The sequence below is a fragment of the Branchiostoma lanceolatum genome, chromosome 6, assembly GCF_035083965.1.
Source record: "Branchiostoma lanceolatum isolate klBraLanc5 chromosome 6, klBraLanc5.hap2, whole genome shotgun sequence".
Classification (NCBI taxonomy): domain Eukaryota; kingdom Metazoa; phylum Chordata; class Leptocardii; order Amphioxiformes; family Branchiostomatidae; genus Branchiostoma; species Branchiostoma lanceolatum.
This window is the reverse complement of record NC_089727.1, coordinates 16,196,396-16,222,348: the sequence shown is the minus strand read 5'-3', so window position 1 is coordinate 16,222,348 and position 25,953 is coordinate 16,196,396. Positions and strand designations below refer to the sequence as shown.

Below are 25,953 nucleotides of genomic sequence, written 5' to 3'. Positions count from 1 at the left end.
CCTTAATTGTCATCTCGGCATTGGTGATGACTACGTCCTGTGAAAGCACAGGAGAACAGCCTGTCGACTCAATCCAATTGTTATCGGATGAAATGCCGATCTAAAAGTAGAATGGACAAGTTTGTAATCAACTCGACATCTTTATCGTTCCCATTAGCTAAATTGACTAACTTAACTTCACCGCCAGGTAAGCAGTATGATTGTTCAGTTAGATAGTTAATAGTTGTTGTTTTTTTGCATGGTGACGCCGACTATCAAATTGGCTTAATTTGTGGCTCTGCTGAAGTACTGCTGCGAACTGTACGAGCAACCTCCATTGAGGAATTCTCCAGAGCTTCTCCATGGAGCCCGAGGTTTCTCGTACAGCCCCTATTGCAGTCCTGTTCCATAAAATCACGAGCTTATGATTTCCTCCAGCTTTTTGAAAGAAGTTGCCTCACAGTAAACAAATAACCGAATCATAGAAAGATTGCTCATAATTTCGTGTTAGTCATCTCCACAACCTTCGTCGGCACCTCAGCAAATTCATTGGCGATGATGAGGTCCTTCGATCCGGCCAGTTCGGGACTCTGAAAACAAGTCAGAAAAGTTAGTCTGTGGCATCCCACCGTTATCGGATGTAATGTCATCTACCTTTCAGGTGGAAAAGTTCTATTTGAGACCAAATCCAATCCTCCTTCATTCCCATTGGCTGATGAGCTAACTACACATCTCCGCTAGGTAAAGTAAATGATTGCCCCATCGACTTTGGGTCTCGTCATCACAACATAACTTTTGTTAATAAATAGATGTTAAATGTTATTTTCCCTTGTTACGAACCTGATCATCAATGCTGGGTTCTCCGTCGCCCTTTTCAAGAGCCCAGGGCTGGACGTCAGTGCGCATGAACACCACGGTAAAGATCCCTCCCACACCCTGGATAGCTGCTCCTATGTAGAAGACTGTGGACCAGCCAGCAAGCGTTGGCTGAAAGAGTCCACAAGTACTGTAAATATGTCCATACTATTGTAAGTATTGACAACTACCCTAATAGAACTTCGCAACGTTATTTTTCTAACTCACCGAAGCCACGATAAAAACGATTATTAAATGTATAAGATCCGGTCCAGTCTTTTGTGTAAGTGTAGGGCGAGTTTATTTATGATTAGTTTTCAAAATCATTTGTGTACTAACATCATTATCTGTGACAAGTCCGACCAACAGCGGAGCGAAGATGCCAGCGACGGTTCCTCCCATGTTGGCCAGAGCGAAGGTCACACCGCTGAACCTGGGCGCGAATTCAACATGGACGGCACGAAAACCTGCTACCGTCATCCCGTTGAAACCTTCTGTGATACACAGGAGGGCCACAGCAGCCACGGGGTTACATTCCCTCAGGTTCGCCAGGATCACTCCGCAGATCACCGTTCCGGTAAACCATGGGTTGCGAGAGCATCAACAATGCAAAACATTAGTCCACATCATACAGGCCTGGTGTGTTCATATGCCATTTAGGTAGACTGCAGCTTTAGAAATAGTTTTAGAATCTTACCTGTGATGACGAATCCCCTTCTTATCCACACCGTGGTGATTTTTCCGCCTTGAATCAAGCGGTCAGCTGCAACGCTTGACGCCATCATGGAAATCATGGTAAGGACGAACGGAAGAGCAGACAGCAAACCGTTCTGGAGGATAGAAAGGAAGTGATATGGTCTGGTAGAATTGTGAGAGCTCGAATAAACCATGGACATCCTTCACCAGACAGCAAAACCTTCTGGGGTGTAGAGCGAGGGTTTAATGGTATTTCAGGTAAGACTACAAGATGATCTGTAGCATCCATTCCCATTCAAATAAATGTCATAATTACTTGGGTATATTGTAACGTACCGTTCTGATGTTGAACCCCAACACATTCTGCATGTAGTTCGGCAGTTGGGTAGTCAGAAAGTAGACTCCCCAATTCGAACTGAACTGTCCAATGACGAGTGCCCAAACTGCAGGCGATGTGAGTATTTTCAGCCAAGGAACCGTTGGTTTCTGTCATGAAGAATTTTGTGACATTCAGTTTCTTATCTATCATAACGTTATATCATAATTTTCAAAACTCAAGGCTCCGCACTACATGTACTGTGTACTAACCGCCAAATGCTTCTATCGCTAGTCTAGCCAGACCCATAACACGGCACCAACAACATCATGAGCTGCATGTAATTAGACAGACCGTAGGTATGGAAAGTTTTTAACCTGTTGTTCCCTCATCCCGGTACTGTCTTCTATGTACTTCTGTTCTTCCTCCAAGATCCGTGGATGTTTTGCAGGAGAGTCGTAAGCCAGGAGGAGCCATGCCAAGAGCCAAGCTGCTACGAAAGCTCCTATGAACATAAGTAATAAAACAAGAGCTTTTCAAAAAAGCTGGCGTTTCGGCTACGTTTATGAGTGTGAATTGTCTTTTCCCTTTACTTGAAGTAAAATCTGCCAGAGGAAGTCACTCAAGGGCTGTTCAGTCTATAAGAAAAATTGTCATTTTGGGAAATGAGCACTGTTTTAATAGAGAAAGGCAGATTGGGGAAAGCAATTTTGAAGTTACGTCACTTAACTTAAGTGCTTTTGAAAAAGCTGGTCTTGGCCTACAACTTGTACTTATTTGTAAAATGTACAATAGGCTCATTATAAAAGCTATCAATGTAATTATGTACATGGCACGCAATAAAACATAAAATTTGAAAAAGCACCATTGAATCATCAGCACTATGGTAATTAAGTGAAATATAAGTTCATAACAGCTAAGGTTCTATCTAAAATGACTACCAAATGTCAAACAAATCAACAGCTACCTCATCCGTATTATTCTGGTTTCCGCATTTACAACATTTCTTCCTTATTTTCCTGGGTAATTTTGCTAAAATTCATGAAAATTCCCATAGTTTTGTGCCGAGCGGCGCCACTTTCCACGTCCGTGTTGTCTGAATGAAGTCGATACTGAACAATGGAGCATTTGCTACTGTAACAAAGGATCGCTGATTAGCAAACAACATCAAGAGCCTCTGTTTACATCGGGGATAGAAGTTTAGTGGCGAGTGTTTTGCAAGAATCATCTTACCGCGCATAGGAGCCGCTGCACGGTATTTTCCATTACAATGAACAGAAAAATTCGAATGCCGGGTTTGGAATCTATGAAGTCCTGTTCATAAGACAAAGGCCTTGTATATATTAAATGAATATTTAAAAATAACAAATATAAAATATTTCTTTATTTATTAATGAAAAAATGAAAAAATGATATTCATAAATATGATATTGATAGATTAATATAATATCAATATATATTTTTGATATTCAATATCTAAAAAGAAAAAAAAATCCATGCACGGACACGAACCCGGATCTTCTGGGTCCGAAGTGCTTCGCGTTGCCAGATGGGCTAAGCTGCGGTACGTAACCCATCTCTCTGTACGTAATGCTATAACCTCACTATATGGTATCATTTATGTCGATTTTTGGTCGTTTTCTTGACGAAATCATTTTTTTTCTTCTGCAATCTTGTGGAATAGATGTAATATGGTCATTTTTCAGGATATCAAAGTCCGAAACCACAATGCAATGATATTTCCGAACAGTTGTAGCAGTTACATGCGGTCGCCCTCCTGTGTGTCATGCAAATGTAGCCTGCCTGCCTTTTCGTGCTCCCTTGCCATATAAGGCAACGGCTATACAAGGATTTGGGAACGTATTGCCATATAAGGTCTTCTGGTGTGCGACACAGTGTTGAACCAAACAGCATGCATCGAAGCATCCTGCATGCGATATGCATGCATCGAAGGTAAAAGCCAGGACATTGCGTTCCGGTGCGAAGGCGCCGAAACGCAAAAAATTGAAGCACTTTAAACCATTGAAACATGTTGGTTGACTAACCGATAAACAACTGCAGTCCCATCAAAAGGAGCTGCAAACTCATCTAAGTCTATCTGAAAGCTCCCAGACTGAGTACAAGCGTATGACAATGTTATATTCTCAACCAAAATGCGTATGCTGTGGTACTAGAAGAAATCGCAAGGGGCGCAAACGTTTTACTTCGATATCGGTACCTAGTTCCTATTTACATTAAGAACAACGATTTTATACCTTTTTGTTTATCAAACGACCTCATTGAGATTATTACATTTTACATTTTCAACCCGTTTCTTACCAGGAATATAGAATGTGTACTCCCAGCCCAACTCAGCAGCTAGGAAGGACGCCAGTGGGTAGTTGATGATGTTACCAAGGGGAAACCCTACATTGACGATTGAAAAAAATAGACCATATCAATACAAAGGCTGGCATAAGAATTTGAAGCGATCTTTAAATGCCATAAACACTTCAACACTATCCAGGCTGGCTCCAGCACAATTCGTGAATAAGACAAAGTGTGGTCCAATAAAGGTACACAGGGCACACGTACAAGTCATTACCTATGTAGCAAATTGCCAGCAGTTTTGTCTTTTCGGCAGTAGGAGCCCATCGGCCCCAGATTCCGTACAGTGCGGGCAACAGAACTCCGATCCCTGGAGTAAAAGAGTGTTGAGGTATGGTAATTGTAAGTAACGTTAGTTGTGAAGCACAGGTGTTCAAGAGCATGAAAGGCCTTCGTTCAGACTACCCGGCTCGCCAGTCAATTTGCATTTTTGAAAAATGTCAGAATCATTTTCATGAAAACACGCTTGCATTCAAATTTGATTGAACCGCTTTGGGCTGATTTAGATAATCATAAACAAGACAAATAGCTAGTATATGATGATATCATAAATTACGGTCTAGACACAAAATCTACACTAGATACAAGAGACACACCCCGCGCACTTAGAATAACCCACCACACCTTTCGAAAAAGAGTAGGGGCATGCCCCGGAGTGCGATGGTCCAAAAATCTACATTCGGCCGCACATGGGTTCGCCCTTAGTCTAGTTGGGTAACCCTGGTATCTACATGCCGAACCAATAAATAAATAAATGAATGACAATCTACGATTTAATCTTCAAATATACATTTTTTCCCAAAGCTTGCAAATCGTCTGTCTGGAAAGGGTCGCGATATATAACTTACCGACACAAGTCCGATGCTGAATCTGACGGCAAACATCGCCCAAGGACTCGACCGTGAGGCCACGGGACTAAGAGCGTTCAGAACCGTTGCGACCAACATGGCCGTCCCGTACACGACCTTGCCGCCAAACTTTTGCTCCAATACGCCACCTACTACCTGTGTGGGCAAAACAAATGTACTGTGACTAAGTCTGTGAGTTTGACACACGCAAAAAATAAGATCATACACAACCACCTACTCGGAGAGATGTTAAAGAAATACTTTGTAAACCCAGCGCCAGAAAAATCAATTATGTTGTGTAGCCGGCCTGGTATGGTATGATATACACGAGATATATCCCCCCCCCCCTCAAAAAAATATTAGCTGGAAAATGATGTTATTAGTCTCAGTCGCTCACCTGCGTGATGATGTAGCCGTAAAAGTAGGCACCAAGTAGAACTCCCTTCAGGCTCTCGCTCCAGTCCAGTTCCCCTTGATCGTTCTGTGCGTACAACAGTAGAAATCATTATGATATGGCAAGTGGTGTTCCCCTTATTAACACATATTGTCGAAATATGTTAGTTGATTGCATGGCGCAGCACATGGCATGTTTATGAAATATTCCCACTTCCCGTTGATAAACGGGATGTCCTAAAGTATGATATTGTAATTCTGTGACTTGAAGAGTGCGTGTATGTGTGATTTTACCCATGGAATGATAACCTGAATGTTTTCCTACCTGTACGGATGTATTTCCAGACCCAGTGCTGGGGCAGAGCTGGTAGGTGTCACTTTGATTGGCAGGTGTCGCTCTTGTTGAACTGTTCACCATGACAACAATGGCTACAGAGAACCCTCCCCTGGTTGTCATTATTGAGACGTGGCCAAAGAAAAACAGGACTGCCAAGACGTACCGAGCCGGGATTTTGTCGGCCAACTGCAGCGCCAACATATACAAAAACGTACAGTGACAAGAAATCGAAAAGGTCCAAGCTAACGGGAATAAACTTGAGCACACACCAAGAAAAACAAATAAATAGACCGTTACTGGACGGCGATGGTCAACGCGAATGAAATTTTTAGACAACAATAAAAGTTTTACTTTAATGGCACCTTCAAGTCGTACCAGATAGTTTTTGTATCTATATCTATCTAGCTGATACAACCGCCTTTCGGCGTAACATACAGACTGAATGCATCTTTCATATCATTTTAGATAGCTTGTGTCCATAAAGTGACATAAAGATAAAGACACAAAACTGCAGACTCCATGTACACATAAATGAGTTTTCAGTGTTATAAAACATGTGGTTCTTTATGCAAACAGATTTGAATAGGTCATGGGTAGAGGTGCCTTTTTTTCTCTTAAAAAGTTCTACCTGGAAGTAAACGTAAGAACTAGCATGTTCTACCTACCAGACAACAGCTTCCTTTCTCAGAGTCCCGGTCAGACTTTGTCTCAGTTTTGCCACCAACATATGATGACGTCATCTCCTTGCCTGTCGCATCCATTTTTTTCAAAGTTCTGCTTAATACACGGTATCACAGTGTGATCAGAAAAGTATCACAGTGACAAAAGTACTCTCAGGGCAGTGTATCGAAAATAAAATGGAAGCAAACGAGGGGTTCGAACATATCGCCTGTACTATTGTTGAGAGACTTACCTTTCCTTTCACAGTCTCAGATCGCTCAGCTAAAGAACGTCGTCCCTTGAGAGCAATGTCGCTGTACCAGTATGTACCAGTCACCGACGCATGCATGTCTCACGTGACTTAATCGTACTATTACTCCCACCTTTCACGTAATATATATATACAGAATGACTTTGCATTATTACCTTCAGCTTCGGACCACTAGCTACAGGTAACGTAATCTTACCAATTATCGTCCAATTTATCAAAAACGTATTTATCTTCAGACCGCACGGACAGAGCCAAATGTTAAACCCAAGGAAAGAAATATCAGCTCTTCTAAAAAGAAAATGCATAGTCTGTAAATGTTTCTCCGCCTGTTTAAAGCCGTGCGAGCATGTATTTATACTGAGGTCTATGATGAAGAATTGTGCTAGGGTTACCCTTTATCGTCCACATCAGTCTGTCTCCTTCTAGCGCGATACTTGAAGAACATAGAAAAATGCACAGTAACTGTCCAAAGTAGTCTACAGACAAATGATAGTAAAGTCACTATGTTTGCCCTGCCGCTTGCTTCACTTTATCGTACTATTACTCCTACCTTTCACGTAATATATGAACAGAATGACTTTGCATTATTACCCTCACCGTAAGCTTCGGACCACTAGCTACAGGTACAGACAACCTATACCGTCCTGAATTACAAGCAATGTAGGCCTGTATCCGTTCGGTTTCATTGATAGGACTCTCGAAAAAGGTCATCTGCAGTATCATCTACGTCCAAACACGTTGTCAGACACAGAGTCTCAACATTTTCTTAAAACGTAGGCTCTAGAATACTTAAAAAGACATTTGTACGTTACAATGTTGATATTGACAGCCATGACAATTGCATTGTTGGTCTTTCTCTATGAAACCTTTTTATCTAAAAGGGTATTGATAGATAAGAGAGAGATTTAAAATGTAAGAGACTTCCACATGTATCGTGTGCGTGTACTGAATGACTAGGCATTACTACTCTCACCTTTGGACCGTTACAAGTAAGGCAAGACTTCACAAGACTTTGAGCTTGCGTCATACAGTGTATACACATGTACGGTTGTATTTGTTTGACCTAATGGAGGTCGTAGCCATGACAACGCCTGTCCAGCAAGCTTTATGTCAAACTTAAGTAGTTAAGGAACAACCTTGCAAGCAGTCAAGTGTTTGATATGTGACGACGTTACATTATTTAACATCCAATCTATATTTACTTGCACCACACCGATCTGCTTGCTTAAGCTTGATAAGAGAACACAAAATTATATTAATCTGGAGAACAATGTCTTTAATTCTGCGACGCAACCACATCATAATTTTTTGTTCACATTGTATATTGACACGAACTCTTTTAACTTGTGAAAGGCAGCAAACAGCATTGCCAGTCACAGCACATAAAATCGCGAGCTAAATTCATCCAACACAGCTAGCGTATTTTAAAACAAATTGCCCAAAAGTAAGCTAATAATCAGATCGCGCCATGATTATATTTCACTCCCCGTATGGGAAGAGTGAAATATATTGTTTTTGTCATGTTCTTCTCGTCCTGCCAAATCTTCAAATGGATTTTGGGGCCAAATGACCTGAAATTTGGCATGAAGGTGGACAAATACCCCAAGTTTTGTTTTTTTCATGTTTGTTGTATAGGCCTTTACAGTTATCTTATGGACGTTTTTTGGCCATTTTTAGACAAAAATGTATATTTTGGGTTCCTGTACCCTGGTATTTCAACCGAATGACCTGTTTACTCATAATTTCGTGTTAGGCATCTCCCCCACAGCCTTCATCGGCATCTCCGCATGTTCGTTGGCGATGACGAGGTCCTTCGAGCCGGCCAGTTCGGGACTCTGCTGGAACAAGTGAGAACAGTTAGTCTGCGGTATCCAGGCGTTACTGTAAATGCATTTAAGGTCGCGTGGTTTTATTTCGCTGTACGGAAAAAATGGAGTGTTCGCAATGGTTTTAAGTTCGCGTTTGAAACAATAGTAGCGCTACAGTCATAGGTGGGCAAAAAGTTTCGCGCTAGTTTTAAGTCCACGCTGAAAGTTCACCGCGAAAACCGCAAACATAAAACCACCGCGAGCATTTCTGCATTTACAGTATTGGACGTAATGCCACCTAACTTAAGGATGATAAAGTTTGATTTCTATCCAAATCTCCCTCACTCCCTGGCTGAGAATCCTTCGGTACGAACCTTATCATTGACGTTGGGCTCTCCCTGAGCCCAGGGCTGGACGTCAGTGCGCATGAACACCGCGGTGAAAATCCCTCCCACACCCTGGATAGCCGCTCCTATGTAGAAGATTGTGGACCAGGCAGCAGTTGTCGGCTGAAACAGTCCACACGGGTATTGTTCATCAGTTCATATTATTGACTGACGTAGGTATCCTAATAAAATTGTGGAACTCATTGACTCACCAAAGCTAGGATAAAAACAATTGGTGAATGTGTAAGATCTGTTCCAGTCTTTTGTATATGTGTGAGAAGAGTTTATGGCGAGTTATCAAAACGTCATTGTACTCACATAGTTATCCGTGACAAGTCCGACCAACAGGGGAGCAAAGATGCCAGAAACGGTTCCTCCCGTGTTGGCCAGAGCGAAGGTCACTCCGCTGAACCTGGGCGCGAATTCAACATGGACGGCACGGAAACCTGCCACTGTCAGTCCGTTAAAACCCTGTGTGATGCACAGGAGGGCCACAGCGGTGAAAGGGTTACATCCGCTAAGGTTCGCCAGGATCACTCCGCAGATCACCATGCCGGAATACCCTGGGAGACATTAACAATGAAAAAAAAACACATTAGTCTATATCATACAGACCAGGTTTGCTCCTATGTCGTCTTAGCAGACTGCAGTTTTAGAAACTTGAGTTTGAGTTGCCATTAATCTTACCTGTGATGACGAATCCCCTTCTTATCCACACCTTGGGGATTTTCTCGCCTTGAATCAAGCGGTCAGCTGCTGCACCTGACGCTAACATGGAGACCATGGCAAGGACGAACGGAAGAGCAGACAGCAAGCCGTTCTGGAGGATAGAAGGGAGGTATTAAGCCTTATGGCTTTAGTAAAATTATGAGAGCTAGACTAAACCATGCCAATCCTTCAACAGAAAGCAGACCACTCTACATACTATAAGTGTAGAAATAGGCTTCCCTGACGTCAAATTTTGTCATATTACGTGGATAAAGTTTTCTTCACAGCCAAACGTCTCACACCTGCCAACTCCGCAGCCACTCTGCTGTCTTCATCAGATTATCTCTACTACGTCCTGCGTGTGGCAAGGTGTCTTCTCTTGTCATATTCTTTGCAAACGATTGACCAAACGGGCGGAACGATACGGGAACAATTGTCTGGTATTTGTCTATCGACTGAGCTGCTTTGGTCCAAAGGGGAATCCTTGAGGAACCCATATCCTTACGTACAACGTCTAGTTTGTGCCCCACAAACTAACACAGCAAAGGGCAATAACATATAAGTACACGACATGGGGAACATAAAAACACACCGTTTGGATGTTGAATCCCAACACATTCTGCATGTAGTTCGGCAGTTGGGTAGTCAGAAAGAAGACTCCCCAATTCGAACTGAACTGTCCAATGATGAGTGCCCAAACTGCAGGCGATGCGAGTATTTTCAGCCAAGGAACCGTTGGTTTCTGTTAGACATAATTTTGTGACTATTAGTTTCTTATTTATCATATATCATGATATGTCATGCTCAAATCTGTATACGGTATGTATTGTGTAGTAAATGCCGAGTACTTCCATCAGATAATTTCATACCAATAAAAAGGTATGCGTAACACGTAATTACACAGACTGCATGTTAAAGATATCTTTTTATAAACGTTTGAAATAGATTCATACCTGTCGACCCCTTATCCCGATACCCTCTTCTATGTACTTCTGTTCTTCCTTCAGGATCCGTGGGTGTTTTTCAGGAGAGTCGTAAGCCAGGAGGAGCCATGCCAAGAGCCAGGCTACTTGTGTAGCTCCTATGAACAAAAAGCCGTAGAAATTATCTGAAACATTTTTAACGACTGAGATATTTTGATTAGCTATTAAACAGCTGCAATTCCAAAAAAAAACGATACTGGGCTAAAATTTTACACACCTTCATCCGAAACAAAAGTCTGTCCACCAATATAAAAGTTAGTCTGTATGATGTTTACACCAAAGATTCAAACAACTACAGCAAAGGAAGAACCTACCAGTACAAGGGGCCCAACGATTTGGTGGTGGTACCTAAAAGCTACTCACATACACAGAATCATTAAGAATATCTTATGACTTCATATTTGTGAAAACACATTCAACCTTATCGACGGAGGTGATTACATTTTTCACACTTGTTCTTACCAGGAATATAGAAGATGTACTCCCAGCCCAACTCAGCAGCTAGGAAAGACGCCAGCGGGTAGTTGATGATACTTCCAAGGGGTAACCCTACATTGACGTGGCGATTGAAAAAAATACCACATTAGGTCACAGCAAGTAATTTTTATGGATGACATCAGCGCGCTCATTAATTTTCGCCTGATTTCGAAATAAAGAACAAGAAATTTCATTGCCCTCCGACGGTGGTCAACATGCCAAAAATTGGCAAATATGTCGTAAACGTTGACAGTCTAAGGTGTTTCATTGCAAATGAATACCCAGTGCAGTTCCTGCCCATGATGGTATGATAACAAGCTGTTTTCTGCATTTGTTCTAGCAAGGACATTATATAGATAATGTGGGGGTCTAGTTAATTGAGCTGTATACACAAGGTGTTTCATTGCATATCAATACCCAGTGTAGTTGCTTCAGATGATGGTACAACAAGCTCTTTTCTGCATTTGTTGTAGTTAGTCTATTGAGATGTAAACACATCTACATGGACATGTTTACTGTTGAATCAAGGAGGTTTTATATTATATATGAAACCTCATTGGTAGAATACAGGAATAAAATACTTGTTGGTCATGACATCATATTTCGTCGCCTTAATTCTTGTTTAACAGATTTGTGATCTCAAAATTTGAAAATATAGGAATCTTGTTTTTTTTTGGGCCCGCCTTGTTTTTTTTCGCCTTATCTCATTAATTTTGGAGTCTGCGGAGGATGCCATTCATAAAATTTACTTACTGTGGCCTTAATAAAGAAACTAGCCCAAAGATTTAAACAAATCATAAATATTCATTCATTCATTCATATATCGCGAAAAGCAAGCTAATGTGCTTTTTTTATCTAAATACTATCCAGGCCAGCCCCAGCACCTTTACCATTCATGAATTCGATAGTGTAGTCCAATTGAGGAATAAAAGATACAAGTAAGTTATTACCCATGTAGCAAATTGCAAGCAGTCTTGTCCTTTCGGTAGGAGGAGCCCATCGGCCCCAGATTCCGTACAGGGAGGGGAAAAGAACTCCCTGGAGGAAAAGGGGTTATGGTATGTAACGTCTGTGTTAACAAAACGGGTGCTCACAACGATGAAAGGTCTTCTTGCACACTATCCACCAATAAGATCAATGTGAATAAAAAAATGTCACAATCTTTTTTCATGAAATCGCCTGTTCACTCAAATTTGGTTAAACCACTTTTACTGTTGATTCAGCATATACAATATAGCTGGCTTATCGTGAGCTAGCCACCAAGTCTGCATCTTTCTCCCCTTTGAAACATTTTCTTGCCTATTAGATTAAATTGTTAGTCTGAAATAAGGAAAGAATCAGGATGTGCATGTGTATTACTTACCGACACAAGTCCTATGCTGAACCTGACAGCGAAGATCGCCCAAGGACTCGTCCGTGCGGCTACGGGGCAAAGAACGTTCAGGACCGCTCCTAACAACATGCTCGTCCCGTACACAATCCTACCGCCAAGCCTCTGCTCCAACATGCCACCTACCACCTAGTCGGAGAGACCAGAAATACTTTCCAAACCAAGTGACAAAAGAATCAACCATGTTTAAGCCACGCTTGGATGGAATACACAATGAATGTCCCCAAAAATACTTCCTGAGAAAAGTAGTTATCGGTCCCCATTTCTCACCTGTGTAAAGATGTAGCCGTAAAAGTAGGCACCAAGGACGACTCCCTTTACGCTCTCGCTCCAGTCCAGTTCCCCTTGATCATTCTGCATATGCAAGAGCATAGATCATCAGAATGTGACAACTAGTGTTCCCCTAACACATACAATCAAATGTATCATGAGATGATCTATCAGTCCATGCTCAGTAGACATCCTACTACCCACTTATAAACAGGATGTCTCTTGGCCTATGTTCATGATTGCCTTACAAAAGCTTCTCTGAATCCTTAAGTATAACGGTATAGTCCCTCTGTGCTAAATTGACTATTGACATAAAGAATATGTTGTTGTGCAAAACTCATACTGAGTAGATTGTACACATAGAATATGTCCCCACCTGTGAGGACGTATTTCCTCGCCCACTGCTCGGACAGAGCTGGTAGGTGTCAGTTTGATTGGCAGGTGTCACTCTTGATGAACTGTTCACCATGACAACAACGGCTAAAGCGAATCCTCCCCTGGATATGATCATTGAGACGTGGCCAACGAAAAACAAGGCGGCTAAGACGTATCGAGCCGGGATTTTGTCGGCCAACTGCAGACCGAATAGTAAAAAGTAAGTAGAATCATTCAATCATGTGAGAGGAAAATGGTCAATCATTGGACGGGGATGAATCCATTCTAGCACTGTTGTAGTTGTTCACATACTTTATTTAGTAAGTACGTATGGTCAACGCCAATAAACTTTTAGTGTGTGATCAGGTACATGTCGTGCCATTATGATGCACCTTAACTTATTTTAGATTTATTTGGTCTACAACGCAACATAGACCTGCATACTCTAACACAAAGCTGCAAACTACATGTGTGATTCTATACAAACTGATGTGAGTAGGTCCTGGGTCCTGGATGGAGGTACATTTTTTCTTTGAAAAAGACTTCTTAAAGGAATGATACTATTCATTTCTCAGATGTCTAATGTATCAGTAGAATGGTACACACATGTATGCAACTCGCAGAGTAACAAACGGGAGGGTTCATAATGGACTCAATCCAGCTGAGATGTGAAAGAAACAGATATTTCATACAAATTACGCTGTTCAGCAATCGTCTCGAAGCATAGTTACATGGTGAACTGACACACACATAAAGCTATCAGAGTCTATTTTAGGCACGCATAAAAACTAGTGTGTTCAACATACCAGACAACAGCTTCTTTTCTCAGAGTGCTGGTCTGAACTTGTCTCAACTTTGCCATCAGCATCTGCTGCTGCCATGTCCTTGCCTGTAGCATCCATTTTCCAACGCTCTGCCAAATACATGACATCTCAAGATCAAATACGTTCAGAAAACTCACAGCAACTTTAATAATAAGTAAAATCAGACCAGCATGTCTACAACAGGTGGAAGCAAACACGGGATCATATCGTTGACAGGCTTACCTTTACATTCACAGTCTCAGATCGATCAGCTAAAGAAAGTGCGCGAGCCTGGCAGCAATGTTGTTGTGAAAGGCTGGCAAATCAGAGATCTAACTGTTAGTACCAGTCACCGACTGATGTTCACGTGACTTCATTGTGCTATTATTCCAACCTTTGGACCACCGACATGAAGGCCGCCTGCCTCGCCTTTTTTATGTTGTGCAAATGGACTACATTTGTTTGGATTAACATTGTTGACACGTTTAAAAACATCAAATCAGGCTTAATGGGTACATATTGTCATAACCTTTGAACTAGAGAAGCATTTCGTATTTGGCAAGGTAGGGTCGGTCATATATATTGTTCACATTGACATCATTGGCATTGTTACCGCATTGTGCAGCGACAAAAACCAATGGAGTTTCCTCAGCAGTTTTGGTGATGACGTCATAGCTACTGGAGTTACCATTATGGAGATCTGAGCCAGAGAAGATGTGGCCCTTGGTGTTCACATCTGATATCTTTTCACTCAATAAAAATGTTATGTAGGAAATTGCGCTTCATTTATTAAATGTTGACAGATGAGCTTACATTAGGATTCTACCAGGAATAACTTTACGTAATTTACGAAATTAGCAGAAGCTGCTATATAAAAATCATTTATCTTCATCTCCTTTCTCTTAGATGTCTATTACGACCATCTCCCAAGAAAGGAAGGCAAAGATATCTATATATACAAGATTCCATCAAGATCGACAGCTATCGAACTTCTGATATAAAGTTTATTGAATTGTTAACGCGAGTTATTGCCATTCTAATCATTAGATTAGATGGACATTAAATATGTCATATGTATGTGTGATAACCAGACTATCATTTCCATATGGATATAGAGCAATTCTTAGATTTACAAATGCACCATGTTTTTTTCTAATCAGGAACCGAAGTTGAGCGCCTCTATCCGTCTCACTCTGCTGTGTTATCAAAAGGGCATCTTCAATTCTTAGGTGCAACTATGTTTTGAATGTTTGTCTATCCCCGAGCCCAGGGCTGGACGTCAGTGCGCATGAACACCGCGGTGAAAGTCCCTCCCACACCCTGGATAGCCGCTCCTAAGTGGAAGATTGAGGACCAGGAAGTAATTGTCGGCTGAAAGAGTCCACATGTATTGTTCATCAGTTCATATTCATAAACCTAGGTAGGAATGCCAATAGTGTTATGCAACGTTAATTCACCAAAGCTAGGATAAAATCGATTGGTAAATGTATAAAACATCGTTGTACTCACATCGTTATCCGTGACAAGTCCGACCAACAGAGGAGCGAAGATGCCAGCGACGGTTCCTCCCGTGTTGACCAATGCTTAGGTCACAGCGCAGAACCGTCATCCCGTTAAAACCCTGTGTGATGCACAGCAGGGCCACAGCGGCGACAGGGTTACATCCGGTCAGGTTCGCCGGGACTAATCCGCAGATCGCCATGCCGGAATACCCTGGGAGACATTAACAATAAAAAAACATTAGTCTATATCATACAGACCAGGCTTGCTCCTATGTCGTTTGAGCAGACTGCAGTTTTAGAAACTTGAGTTTGAGTTGCCATTAATCTTACCTGTGATGACGAATCCCCTTCTTATCCACACCTTGGGGATTTTCTCGTCTTGAATCAAGCGGTCAGCTGCAGCACCTGACGCTAACGTGGAAATCATGGCAAGGGCGAACGGAAGAGCAGACAATAAGCCGTTGTAGACAATAGAAAAGAGGTGTTATGCCTTATGGCTTTAGTAAAATTATGAGAGCTAGACTAAACCATGTTAATCCAAACATGGCGAGCCAGGTGGCCTTCATGTCGGTGGTCCAAAGGTTGAAATAATAGCACAATGAAGTCACGTGAAACCTCAGTCGGTGACTGGTACTAACAGTTAAATCTCTGATTTGTCATTTTTCACAACAACATTGCTGCCAGGCTCGCGCACTTTCTTGCGCTGATCGATCTGAGACTGTGAATGTAAAGGTAAGCCTGTTGAGTAGATATTGGTGCTAGCTAGGAGAGCAAGGAATGAGGTCTTGACTCAGTGCTTGCCTGTGAGAACTGATCTAGACAGACGGGTGTCTGCCTGCTTTATTGATATCAATCAGTTACAGATGTCCGGCTGGGGTCTCTGTGGAGACCCCCAGCGGATAGATCTTCCTGTGGTTATAACTAACATCTTGCACAGTAAATGTCTACTACAATACTCCCCCGTACACTTAGAAGTGGTCCCCACTTCTTTAAAATAACTATTGATGTATGCTCTAAGTATGACAAGTAAAACAGTTGAAAACAGAGAGGGCGGACACAATAATATAAGCAGAGATGGTAAGATAAACATTGCAAGGCCATAAACGGGCGCGGGTGCGACAAATAATGGACTTCTTCCTGTCATTACAGCTAAACAATGATGATATGGTGGGAAAACAGCGGGTCACTATTTTTACATGTGTTTGCCATTGCTGCTCTAGCGACAAGCTGGTGGGAATATATTTGACAGACCACTGCATAGAAAACCGTCGGGAGCACAAACAGATGGAGAACAATTGTATTTTTACACGTTACATAGCACAGTAACATTTCCCAAGCAGGGCAGATTGATCCGAGGCCATGTAGCTACAACATGAACGTCTCAAGGCATCAAAGAATTTGTACTTCCAGCAAAAATAGGGTAGGCCCGTAGGCAATCGTTCTATCTAGTTAGGCAAGCACATACAAGTTCAACATCAACATACAAAACAAAAAAGGTTTGATAAGGCATAATCGTTACCCGTAGGCGTACGAAAATGGACCAGGTCAACACCTAACTGTTACATACAATTCGTGCACCGTACCTTACTCAGAACCACAAAAGTTCGTAGGTCTTATCTTACGCGGCAAAAGTTCAGTGGTCTTCCTGGAGCAAGGGAGAATTTCTTTAAAGTTCGCAGTGAGGATCGCACGGGTCACGTCAGGTCGCAAAGTTCAGATGTTGTCATGAACAGCGGAGTCTTAGCGGCAAGCTTCGGTGATATGGCGTAGCGGGGTTCTCATGTCGGGGTCGGCAGTCGACGATCGGCGGCGCGAGGCTCAGCGAGGCTTCCACGGTCCGGGGTCTGTGACGGGTCGGCGAGGCTGCAGCGTGGCCGGCTGACGGTCGCAGGCAGGCAGGGTGGCCGTGGAAGGTTGCAGGCATTTGCGGCACGGGGTGGCAGCGTCGATGGCTCCTCAGTCCGGGCGGGTGGGTTGACTGCTTGACAGACGGCATGGTGGGGCAGGGAGACGGCAGCGTGGTCTGCACACGTGGCGGCCGGCGGCTCTGGCTTCAGCGACGGCAGGCAGAGATGGCTGGGAACATGGCAGGCGTGGACGGCTGGCCAGCTGGTTTAGAGGACAGCATGCGGGCGTGTTGTACGGTCTAGCTGGGTCTGTTGGCGGTGCGAGACGGCGGTAGGCAGGCAGACTACATCTAAACGGACGGCCGGGCGAGGCGGCAGGCTGGGGTCGGCGGTCGACGTGGCACGGCTGCAGGCGTACCATCACAGCACGGGCGGTGATCGCTCGGGGAGCCGATGGTCTCATCACCGGGCGATACAGGAGGCATGGTAGCGGGCCAAGGCTTTAAGATGGCGTCTTAGCGCAGGTTCGGCCGCTCGGAAGCGGCAACACACCGCTTGCCACCAGTGTTGAGTAGATATTGGTGCTAGCTAGGAGAGCAAGGAATGAGGTCTTGACTCAGTGCTTGCCTGTGAGAACTGATCTAGACAGACGGGTGTCTGCCTGCTTTATTGATATCAATCAGTTACAGATGTCCGGCTGGGGTCTCTGTGGAGACCCCCAGCGGATAGATCTTCCTGTGGTTATAACTAACATCTTGCACAGTAAATGTCTACTACAAGCCTGTCAACGATATGATCCCGTGTTTGCCTCCACTTGTTTTAGACATGCTGACCTGATTTTACTTATTATTAAAGTTGCTGTGAGTTTTCTGAACGTATTGTGATCTTGAAATGCATGTATTTGGCAGAGTTTTTGAAAATGGATGCTACAGGCAAGGACATGGCGGCAGCGGATGCTGTTGGCAAAGCTGAGACAAGTTCAGACCAGCACTCTGAGAAAGGAAGCTGTTGTCTGGTATGTAGAACGCACTTTGTTTTTTTTATGTGTGCCTAATTTAGACTCTGATAACTTTTTTGTGTGTGTCAGTTCATCATGTTACCATGCTACGCTACGATTGGTGAACAGCGTAATTTGTATGAAATATCTGTTCTTCACATCTCAGCTGGATTGAGTCCATTATGAACCCTCCCATTTGTTGCCCTGAGAGTTGCATACATGTGTGTACCATTCTACTGATACATTAGACACCTGAGAAATAAATAGTATCATTCATTTAAGATAAGTCTTTTTCAAAGAAAAAATGTACCTCCATCCAGGACCCAGGACCTACTCACATCAGTTTGTATAGAATCACACATGTAGTTTGCAGTTTTGTGTCAGAGTATGCAGGTCTATGTTGCTTTGTAGACCAAATTAATCTAAAATAACTTAAGGTGTATTATAATGGTACGACATGTACCTGATCACACACTAAAAGTTTATTGGCGTTGAGCATACGTACTTACTAAATGAAGTATGTGAACAACTACAACAGTGCTAGAATGGATTCATCCCCGTCCAATGATTGACAATTTTCCTCTCACATGATTGAATGATTCTACTTACTTTTTACTATTCGGTCTGCAGTTGGCCGACAAAATCCCGGCTCGGTACATCTTAGCCGCCTTGTTTTTCGTTGGCCACATCTCATTGACCATATCAAGGGGAGGATTCGCTTTAGCTGTTGTTGTCATGGTGAACAGTTCATCAAGAGTGACACCTGCCAATCAAACTGACTCCTACCAGCTCTGTCCGAGCAGTGGGCGAGGAAATACGTCCTCACAGGTGGGGGCATATTCTATGTGTACAATCTACTTAGTTTTGAACAACACAGCATAGTCTTCAACACAGAGAGACTATACCGTTATACTTAAGGATTCAGAGAATCTTTTGTAAGACAATCATGAACATAGGCCCAGAGACATCCTGTCTATAAGTGGGTAGTAAGATGTCTACTGAGCATGCACTGATAGATCATCACATTATACATTTGATTGTATGTGTTGGGGGAACACTAGTTGTCACATTGTGATGATCTATGCTCTTGCATATGCAGAATGATCAAGGGGAACTGGACTGGAGCGAGAGCCTAAAGGGAGTCATCCTTGGTGCCAACTTTTACGGCTATATCTTTACGCAGGTGAGATATGGGGACCGATAACTATTTTTCTCAGGAAGTATTTTTTGGGGATATACATTGTGTATTCCATACAAGCGTGGCTTAACAATGGTTGATTCTTTTGCCACTTTGTTTGGAAAGTATTTCTCTTCGACTAGGTGGTAGGTGGCATGTTGGAGCAGAGGCTTGGCGGTAGGATTGTGTACGGGACGAGCATGTTGTTAGGAGCGGTCCTGAACGTTCTTTGCCCCGTGGCCGCACGGACGAGTCCTTGGGCGATCTTCGCTGTCAGGTTCAGCATGGGATTGGTGTCTGTAAGTATACACATGTACATTTTGGCCCCATCCTTATTTCAGACTAACCAGTAGGCAAGAAAAATGTTTTTAATGAGAGCAAGATGCAGACTCGGTGGCTAGCTCACGATAAGCCAGCTATATTGTATGTGCTGAATCAACACTAAAAAAAAGTGTTTTAACCAAATTTGGGTGTACGGGCGATTTCATGAAAAAAATATCAAAATTTATGTTATTGGTGTATAGTGTGCAAGAAGACCTTTCATCGTCTTGAGCATGTGTTTTGTTAACACAGACGTTACTTACCCTAACTCAGCACCCTTTTACTCCAGGGAGTTCTGTTCCCCTCCCTGTACGGAATCTGGGGCCGATGGGCTCCTCCTACCGAAAGGACAAGACTGCTTGCAATTTGCTACATGGGTAATAACTTACTTGTATCTTTTATTCCTCAATTGGACTACACTATCGACCATGTAATTATTTGTGATGACAACTTATAGTTATAAGCCGTCGAAAAATTATTCCCATGGAGGGGAGTAGAGACTTAAGTGAAATCGAACACTACAGTAGAACAACGAGTGCCACAGGCTTAGACATATAGATGTGACGGAGGGCATGTACCGTGAGATTTGTAAATATGTTTTGGTCTTCTAAATATGTATCAATACTGTTGTATTTTAAATGTGCCATGCTCTCCTATGGGAGGAATAAAGAAGAAGAAGAAGAATGAATATGCACGATTTGGTTAAATCTTTGGGCTAGCTTTTCTATCAATGTGTTCAATTTGTTTCAATCGTCACGTCAATGTAGGGTTACCCCTTGGTAACATCATCAACTACCCACTGGCGTCCTTCCTGGCTGCTGAGTTGGGCTGGGAGTACATCTTCTATATTCCTGGTAAGAACAAGTGTAAAAAAACGTAATCACCTCCGTCGATGAGGTTGAATGTGTTTTCACAAATACGAAGTCATAAGAAATTCTTTATGATTCTGTGTATGTGAGTAGCTTTCAGGTACCATCACCAAATCGTTGGGCCCCTTACACTTGCAGGTTCTTCCTTTGCTGTAGTTGTTGATTTCTTTGGTGGAGAATATCATACAGACTAACTTTTACATTGGTGGACAGACTTTTGTTTCGGATAAAGGTGTGTAAGATTTAAGCCCAGTATAGGTTTTCTTGGGGAATTGCAACCGTTAAGCTAACCAACATATCTCAGTCGTTAAAAATGTTTTAGTTAATTTCGACGGCATTTTGTTCATAGGAGCTTTCGTAGCAGCCTGGCTCGTGACATGGCTCCTCCTGGCTTACGACTCTCCTGCGAAACATCCACGGATCCTGGAGGAAGAACAGAAGTATATCGAAGAGGGTATCGGGATAAGGGGTCGACAGGTATGAATCTATTTCAAAAGTTTATAAAAAGATATCTTTTACATGCAGTCTGTGTAATTACGTGTTACGCATGCCTTTTTATTGGTATGAAATTATCTGGTGGAAGTACTCGGCATTTACTACACAATACATACCGTATGCAGATTTGAGCCGATGACATATCATGATATATGATAAATAAGAAACTAATGGTCACAAAATTATATATACAGAAACCAACGGTTCCTTGGCTGAAAATACTCCTATCGCCTGCTGTTTGGGCACTCATCATTGGACAGTTCAGTTCGAATTGGGGAGTCTTCTTTCTGACTACCCAACTGCCGAACTACATGCAGAATGTGTTGGGATTCAACATCCAAACGGTGTGTTTTTATGTTCCCCATTACATATACTTATATGTTATTGTCCTTTGCTGTGCTAGTTTGTGGTACAGAAATTAGACGTTGTACGCGAGGATATGGGTTCCAAAATGACACCCTTTGGAAAAAAGCTGCTCAGTCGATACGACAAATACCAGACAAATGTTCTCGTATCGCACTGAAGAACATCCGTTTATTTATTTATCTATCTATCTATCTATCTATCTATCTATCTATCTATCTATCTATCTATCTATCTATCTATCTATCTATCTATCTATCCATCCATCTATCTATCTATCTATCTATCCATCCATCTATCTATTTATTCATTTATTTATCTATTTATTCATTTATTCATTAATCTTTAGGGTAGTCCCTTCAGTTAACAAGTAACTGATTTCCAAGGGATCCCTACGTTACATGTCATTTCTTTGCAAAGAATATGACAAGAGAAGACACCTTGCTTTACACAGGACGTAGTAGAGATAATCTGATGAAGACAGCAGAGTGAGACGTTTGGTTGTGGAAAAAAATTCACCCAAAGACCTTCCTGCCTAACTAATGGGTCTATCCACGGAATATGACAAAAGTCAACGTCAGGGCAGTGACGATACAGAACATCCTGTATTCTTACCTAACGCGTACCATTAAAGCCTATTTGTACACTTATAGTATGTAGAGTGGTTTGCTTTCTGTTGAAGAATTGGTATGGCCGGTTTAGTTTAGCTCTCATAATTTTACTAGGCCCGTAACACCTCTTTTCTATTGTCTAGAACGGCTTGCTGTCGGCTCTTCCGTTCGTTCTTGCCATGGTCTCCACGTTAGCGTCAGGTGTAGCAGCTGACCGCTTGATTCAAGGCGAGAAAATCCCCAAGGTGTGGATAAGAAGGGGATTCGTAATCACAGGTAAGATTAATCATCATCATCATCGTCGCCGCTTTCATCTGTCGACGATGCGGGCCACCACTGCTTTCCACGCACTTCTGTCCAGTGCCTGCCTTCTCACTCCTTCCCAAGTGAAGCCCAGTTCCTCCAAGTCTCTTATGACACTAAGATAAAGATTAATGGCAACTCAAACTCAAGTTTCGAAAACTGCAGTCTGCTAAGACGACATAGGAGCAAACCTGGTCTGTGTGATGTAGACTAATGTTTTTTTTATTGTTAATGTCTCCCAGGGTAAACTCTGCCAAATACATGCATTTCAAGATCACAATACGTTCAGAAAACTCACAGCAACTTTAATAATAAGTAAAATCAGGTCAGCATGTCTAAAACAAGTGGAGGCAAACACGGGATCATATCGTTGACAGGCTTACCTTTACATTCACAGTCTCAGATCGATCAGCGCAAGAAAGTGCGCGAGCCTGGCAGCAATGTTGTTGTGAAAAATGACAAATCAGAGATTTAACTGTTAGTACCAGTCACCGACTGAGGTTTCACGTGACTTCATTGTGCTATTATTTCAACCTTTGGACCACCGACATGAAGGCCACCTGGCTCGCCATGTTTGGACTAACATGGTTTAGTCTAGCTCTCATAATTTTACTAAAGCCATAAGGCATAACACCTCTTTTCTATTGTCTACAACGGCTTGTTGTCTGCTCTTCCGTTCGCCCTTGCCATGATTTCCACGTTAGCGTCAGGTGCTGCAGCTGACCGCTTGATTCAAGACGGGAAAATCCCCAAGGTGTGGATAAGAAGGGGATTCGTCATCACAGGTAAGATTAATGGCAACTCAAACTCAAGTTTCTAAAACTGCAGTCTGCTCAAACGACATAGGAGCAAGCCTGGTCTGTATGATATAGACTAATGTTTTTTTATTGTTAATGTCTCCCAGGGTATTCCGGCATGGTGATCTGCGGAGTGATCCTGGCGAACCTGACCGGATGTAACCCTTTCACCGCTGTGGCCCTGCTGTGCCTCACACAGGGTTTTAACGGACTGACAGTGGCAGGTTTCCGCGCCGTCCATGTTGAATTCGCGCCCAGGTTCAGCGGTGTGACCTTCGCTCTGGCCAACACGGGAGGGACCGTTTCTGGCATCTTCGCTCCTCTGTTGGTCGGACTTGTCACGGATAATTATGTGAGTACAACGATGTTTTAATAACTCGCCATAAACTCTTCTTTCACATACACATGACAGCAACATATCTTACGCATTTACCAATAGTTTTTATCCTAGCTTTGGTGAGTCAATGAATTCCATACTTTTTTGGGATACCTTCCCGAGTCAGTAATATGTACAATACCCATGGACTCTTTCAGCCGACCCCTGCCGCCTGGTCCACAATCTTCTACATAGGAGCGGCTATCCAGGGTGTGGGAGGGATTTTCACCGCGGTGTTCATGCGCACTGACATCCAACCCTGGGCTAGGGGAGAACCCAACGTCAATGATAAGGTTCGTACCGAAGGGTTCCCAGCCAAAGGGAATGAGGAAGATTTGGTTAGAAATCAAACTTTATCACCCTAAAGGTAGATGGCCATGGCATTACATGCACACTTACTGTTCTCACATGTTTCCGCAGAGTCCCGAATTGGCCGGTTCCAAAGACCTCGTCATCGCCAATGAGTTTGCCGAGATGCCGCTGAAGACTGTTGGGGAGATGCCTAACACGAAATTATGAGTTTGTCATTCGGTTGAAATACCGGGGTACAGGAACCCAAAATATACATTTTTGTCTAAAAATGGCCAAAAAACGTCCAAAATGGGAAAAACAAAACTTGGGGTATTTGTCCACCTTTATGCCAAATTTCAGGTCATTTGGCCCAAAAATCCATTTGAAAATTTGGCAGGACGAGAAGAACATGATAAAAACAATATATTTCACTCCACCCATACGGGGAGTGAAATATAATCATGTCGCGATCTGATTATTAGCTTACTTTTGGGCAATTTGTTTTAAAAGACACTAGCTGTGTTGGATGAATTTAGCTCACGATATCATGTACTGTGTATGTGAAATGCAATGCTGCCTGCTGCCTTTTGCAAGTTAAAACACTTCAGTACTTACTTACTTAGTTCTAGCTCCCGCTCGAACCAATCCAGAGAGCTTCCTCCACAGCACTTTATCATCCATGGCCCTTCGTAGTTCCTTAGTATCTTGTAAGTTTGTGTCACTACGTAGATTGTCTAAGTAGGTGACTCTGGGTCTACCCCTACTTCTTTTTCCTTTAGTAGTAGGCTCCAAGAGAACAAGTGTGCAGGGATTTCGGGATGTCTAATTCAGTGACCAGCCAGTTTCATTCTGCGCTGTTGGACTTTCTTGGCAACAGATGGTAGATCTTGGTACAACTGCTGGTTTGTCAGCTTTTGCTGCCATGACACATTGAGGCACATGCGTAGCAAGTTAAAACAGTCAATGTACAATGTGAATATCGCGGAATTAAAGACATTGATCCCCAGATGAATATGATTTTGTGTTCTCTTATCAAGCTGCATGGCAGACCGGCGTGATGCAAATAAATGTAGATTGGGTGTTAAGTGGATATAACGTCGTCACATATCAAACACTTGACTGCTTGCAAGGTACGAGGGTGGTACAAAAACAAACGCATTTTTTATCAAAGCAGGTTCATTTTTGTATGAAATGAATTCAAACTTGGCACAAGTGTAAAGAAACATCTCTTCTAGAGACTGATCAACCTCAATGTGTTTTTTACATTTTAACCAGCGACTGAGTTGACATCAAGTTGACCACACCCTTGGAAGATTGTCAGAACCAAAGATAAGTCAGATATGACCTGTATACAATCACTTTAGAAATGTTAAATTACACCTATACACCTATATGATGACACATGTCTCTACAACTTACATGCCAAATTTGATTACTTAACTCTCCACAGTTCTTCTGTTACAGCCGCTAGTATAGAGCAAGGTATGATATCAGAGCCAGTTGAATTCATAACCGAATACGTGATGTATTGTCATCGTGTTTTATCTGGTGCACATGTGTTTTCTTGACTAAACATCGTGGACACAATGATAGTTCTAAAAACAATACACCAGGCAAAATTAGTACACTTTGTTATATAGCCTTTGAACCAGAAAGACATTATGGTATTTGACAAGGTAGGATCTATCAAATGTGTTTTCGCAAAATGTGCTTTCGCCAGGAGTCGGTTTACCGGGTATGCAATACAAACAATACAGAAACGTTTTATACAACCGCAGACGTACATGTACTGTGAAGCATTAAAGATAAGCGGATTACCCTCATAATTCTATTGATGACGTAGCTATTGGATTTACAATTATGGAGATCTGAACCTAAAAAAAAACTGTCCCTTGCTGTGCACATGTAATGTATTATCACACAGTAGTCTCATCCACTCAATGTTAGGAAGGACATTTCGCGTCGTTCAGTGTATGATGACAGAAGAGCTCACACTAGGGTTTATCAGGACGGGCCAGCTTTACGAAATCTTAAGCAATGAGCAGGAGTTGTGACAGAAAATACCACACCGATAGCCTCCTT

General features: G+C 42.5%; 3 protein-coding genes across 4 annotated transcripts; 1 reads left to right on the top strand and 2 right to left on the bottom strand.

Annotated features, from left to right (window-relative positions):
- Positions 1 to 473: 473 nt before the first annotated feature.
- Positions 474 to 6,916, bottom strand: LOC136437510 (sialin-like). The gene is made up of 12 exons (XM_066432124.1): positions 6,457 to 6,916; positions 5,780 to 5,977; positions 5,459 to 5,542; positions 5,058 to 5,217; positions 4,431 to 4,523; positions 4,166 to 4,252; positions 2,224 to 2,351; positions 1,867 to 2,016; positions 1,532 to 1,664; positions 1,174 to 1,418; positions 820 to 966; positions 474 to 569 (listed from the first exon to the last, which is right to left on the bottom strand). Exons 1-12 carry the CDS (start codon positions 6,550 to 6,552, stop codon positions 474 to 476), a joined length of 1,617 nt encoding a protein of 538 aa, XP_066288221.1. The 5' UTR covers positions 6,553 to 6,916.
- Positions 6,917 to 7,983: 1,067 nt separating this feature from the next.
- On the bottom strand, positions 7,984 to 22,876 carry LOC136436847 (sialin-like). Of its 2 annotated transcripts, none has more exons than XM_066431223.1 (13): positions 22,791 to 22,876; positions 13,926 to 14,032; positions 13,121 to 13,318; positions 12,745 to 12,828; positions 12,448 to 12,603; positions 12,035 to 12,122; positions 11,070 to 11,156; positions 10,578 to 10,705; positions 10,217 to 10,366; positions 9,604 to 9,736; positions 9,235 to 9,479; positions 8,905 to 9,039; positions 7,984 to 8,557 (listed from the first exon to the last, which is right to left on the bottom strand). In XM_066431223.1, the coding sequence occupies exons 2-13, from the start codon at positions 14,019 to 14,021 to the stop codon at positions 8,459 to 8,461; spliced, it is 1,599 nt and encodes a 532-aa protein (XP_066287320.1). In that variant the 5' UTR covers positions 14,022 to 14,032; positions 22,791 to 22,876; the 3' UTR covers positions 7,984 to 8,458. The 2 variants fall into 2 exon arrangements, with proteins under 2 accessions (XP_066287320.1, XP_066287318.1); XM_066431221.1 differs by lacking the exon at positions 22,791 to 22,876 and adding an exon at positions 14,166 to 14,672.
- LOC136436848 (sialin-like) lies at positions 15,990 to 24,879 on the top strand. The gene is made up of 13 exons (XM_066431224.1): positions 15,990 to 16,156; positions 18,180 to 18,286; positions 18,899 to 19,096; positions 19,368 to 19,451; positions 19,589 to 19,744; positions 20,056 to 20,143; positions 20,534 to 20,620; positions 20,985 to 21,112; positions 21,325 to 21,474; positions 22,248 to 22,380; positions 23,312 to 23,556; positions 23,739 to 23,873; positions 24,001 to 24,879. The coding sequence occupies exons 2-13, from the start codon at positions 18,191 to 18,193 to the stop codon at positions 24,097 to 24,099; spliced, it is 1,599 nt and encodes a 532-aa protein (XP_066287321.1). The 5' UTR covers positions 15,990 to 16,156; positions 18,180 to 18,190; the 3' UTR covers positions 24,100 to 24,879.
- The last annotated feature ends 1,074 nt before the right edge of the window (positions 24,880 to 25,953 follow it).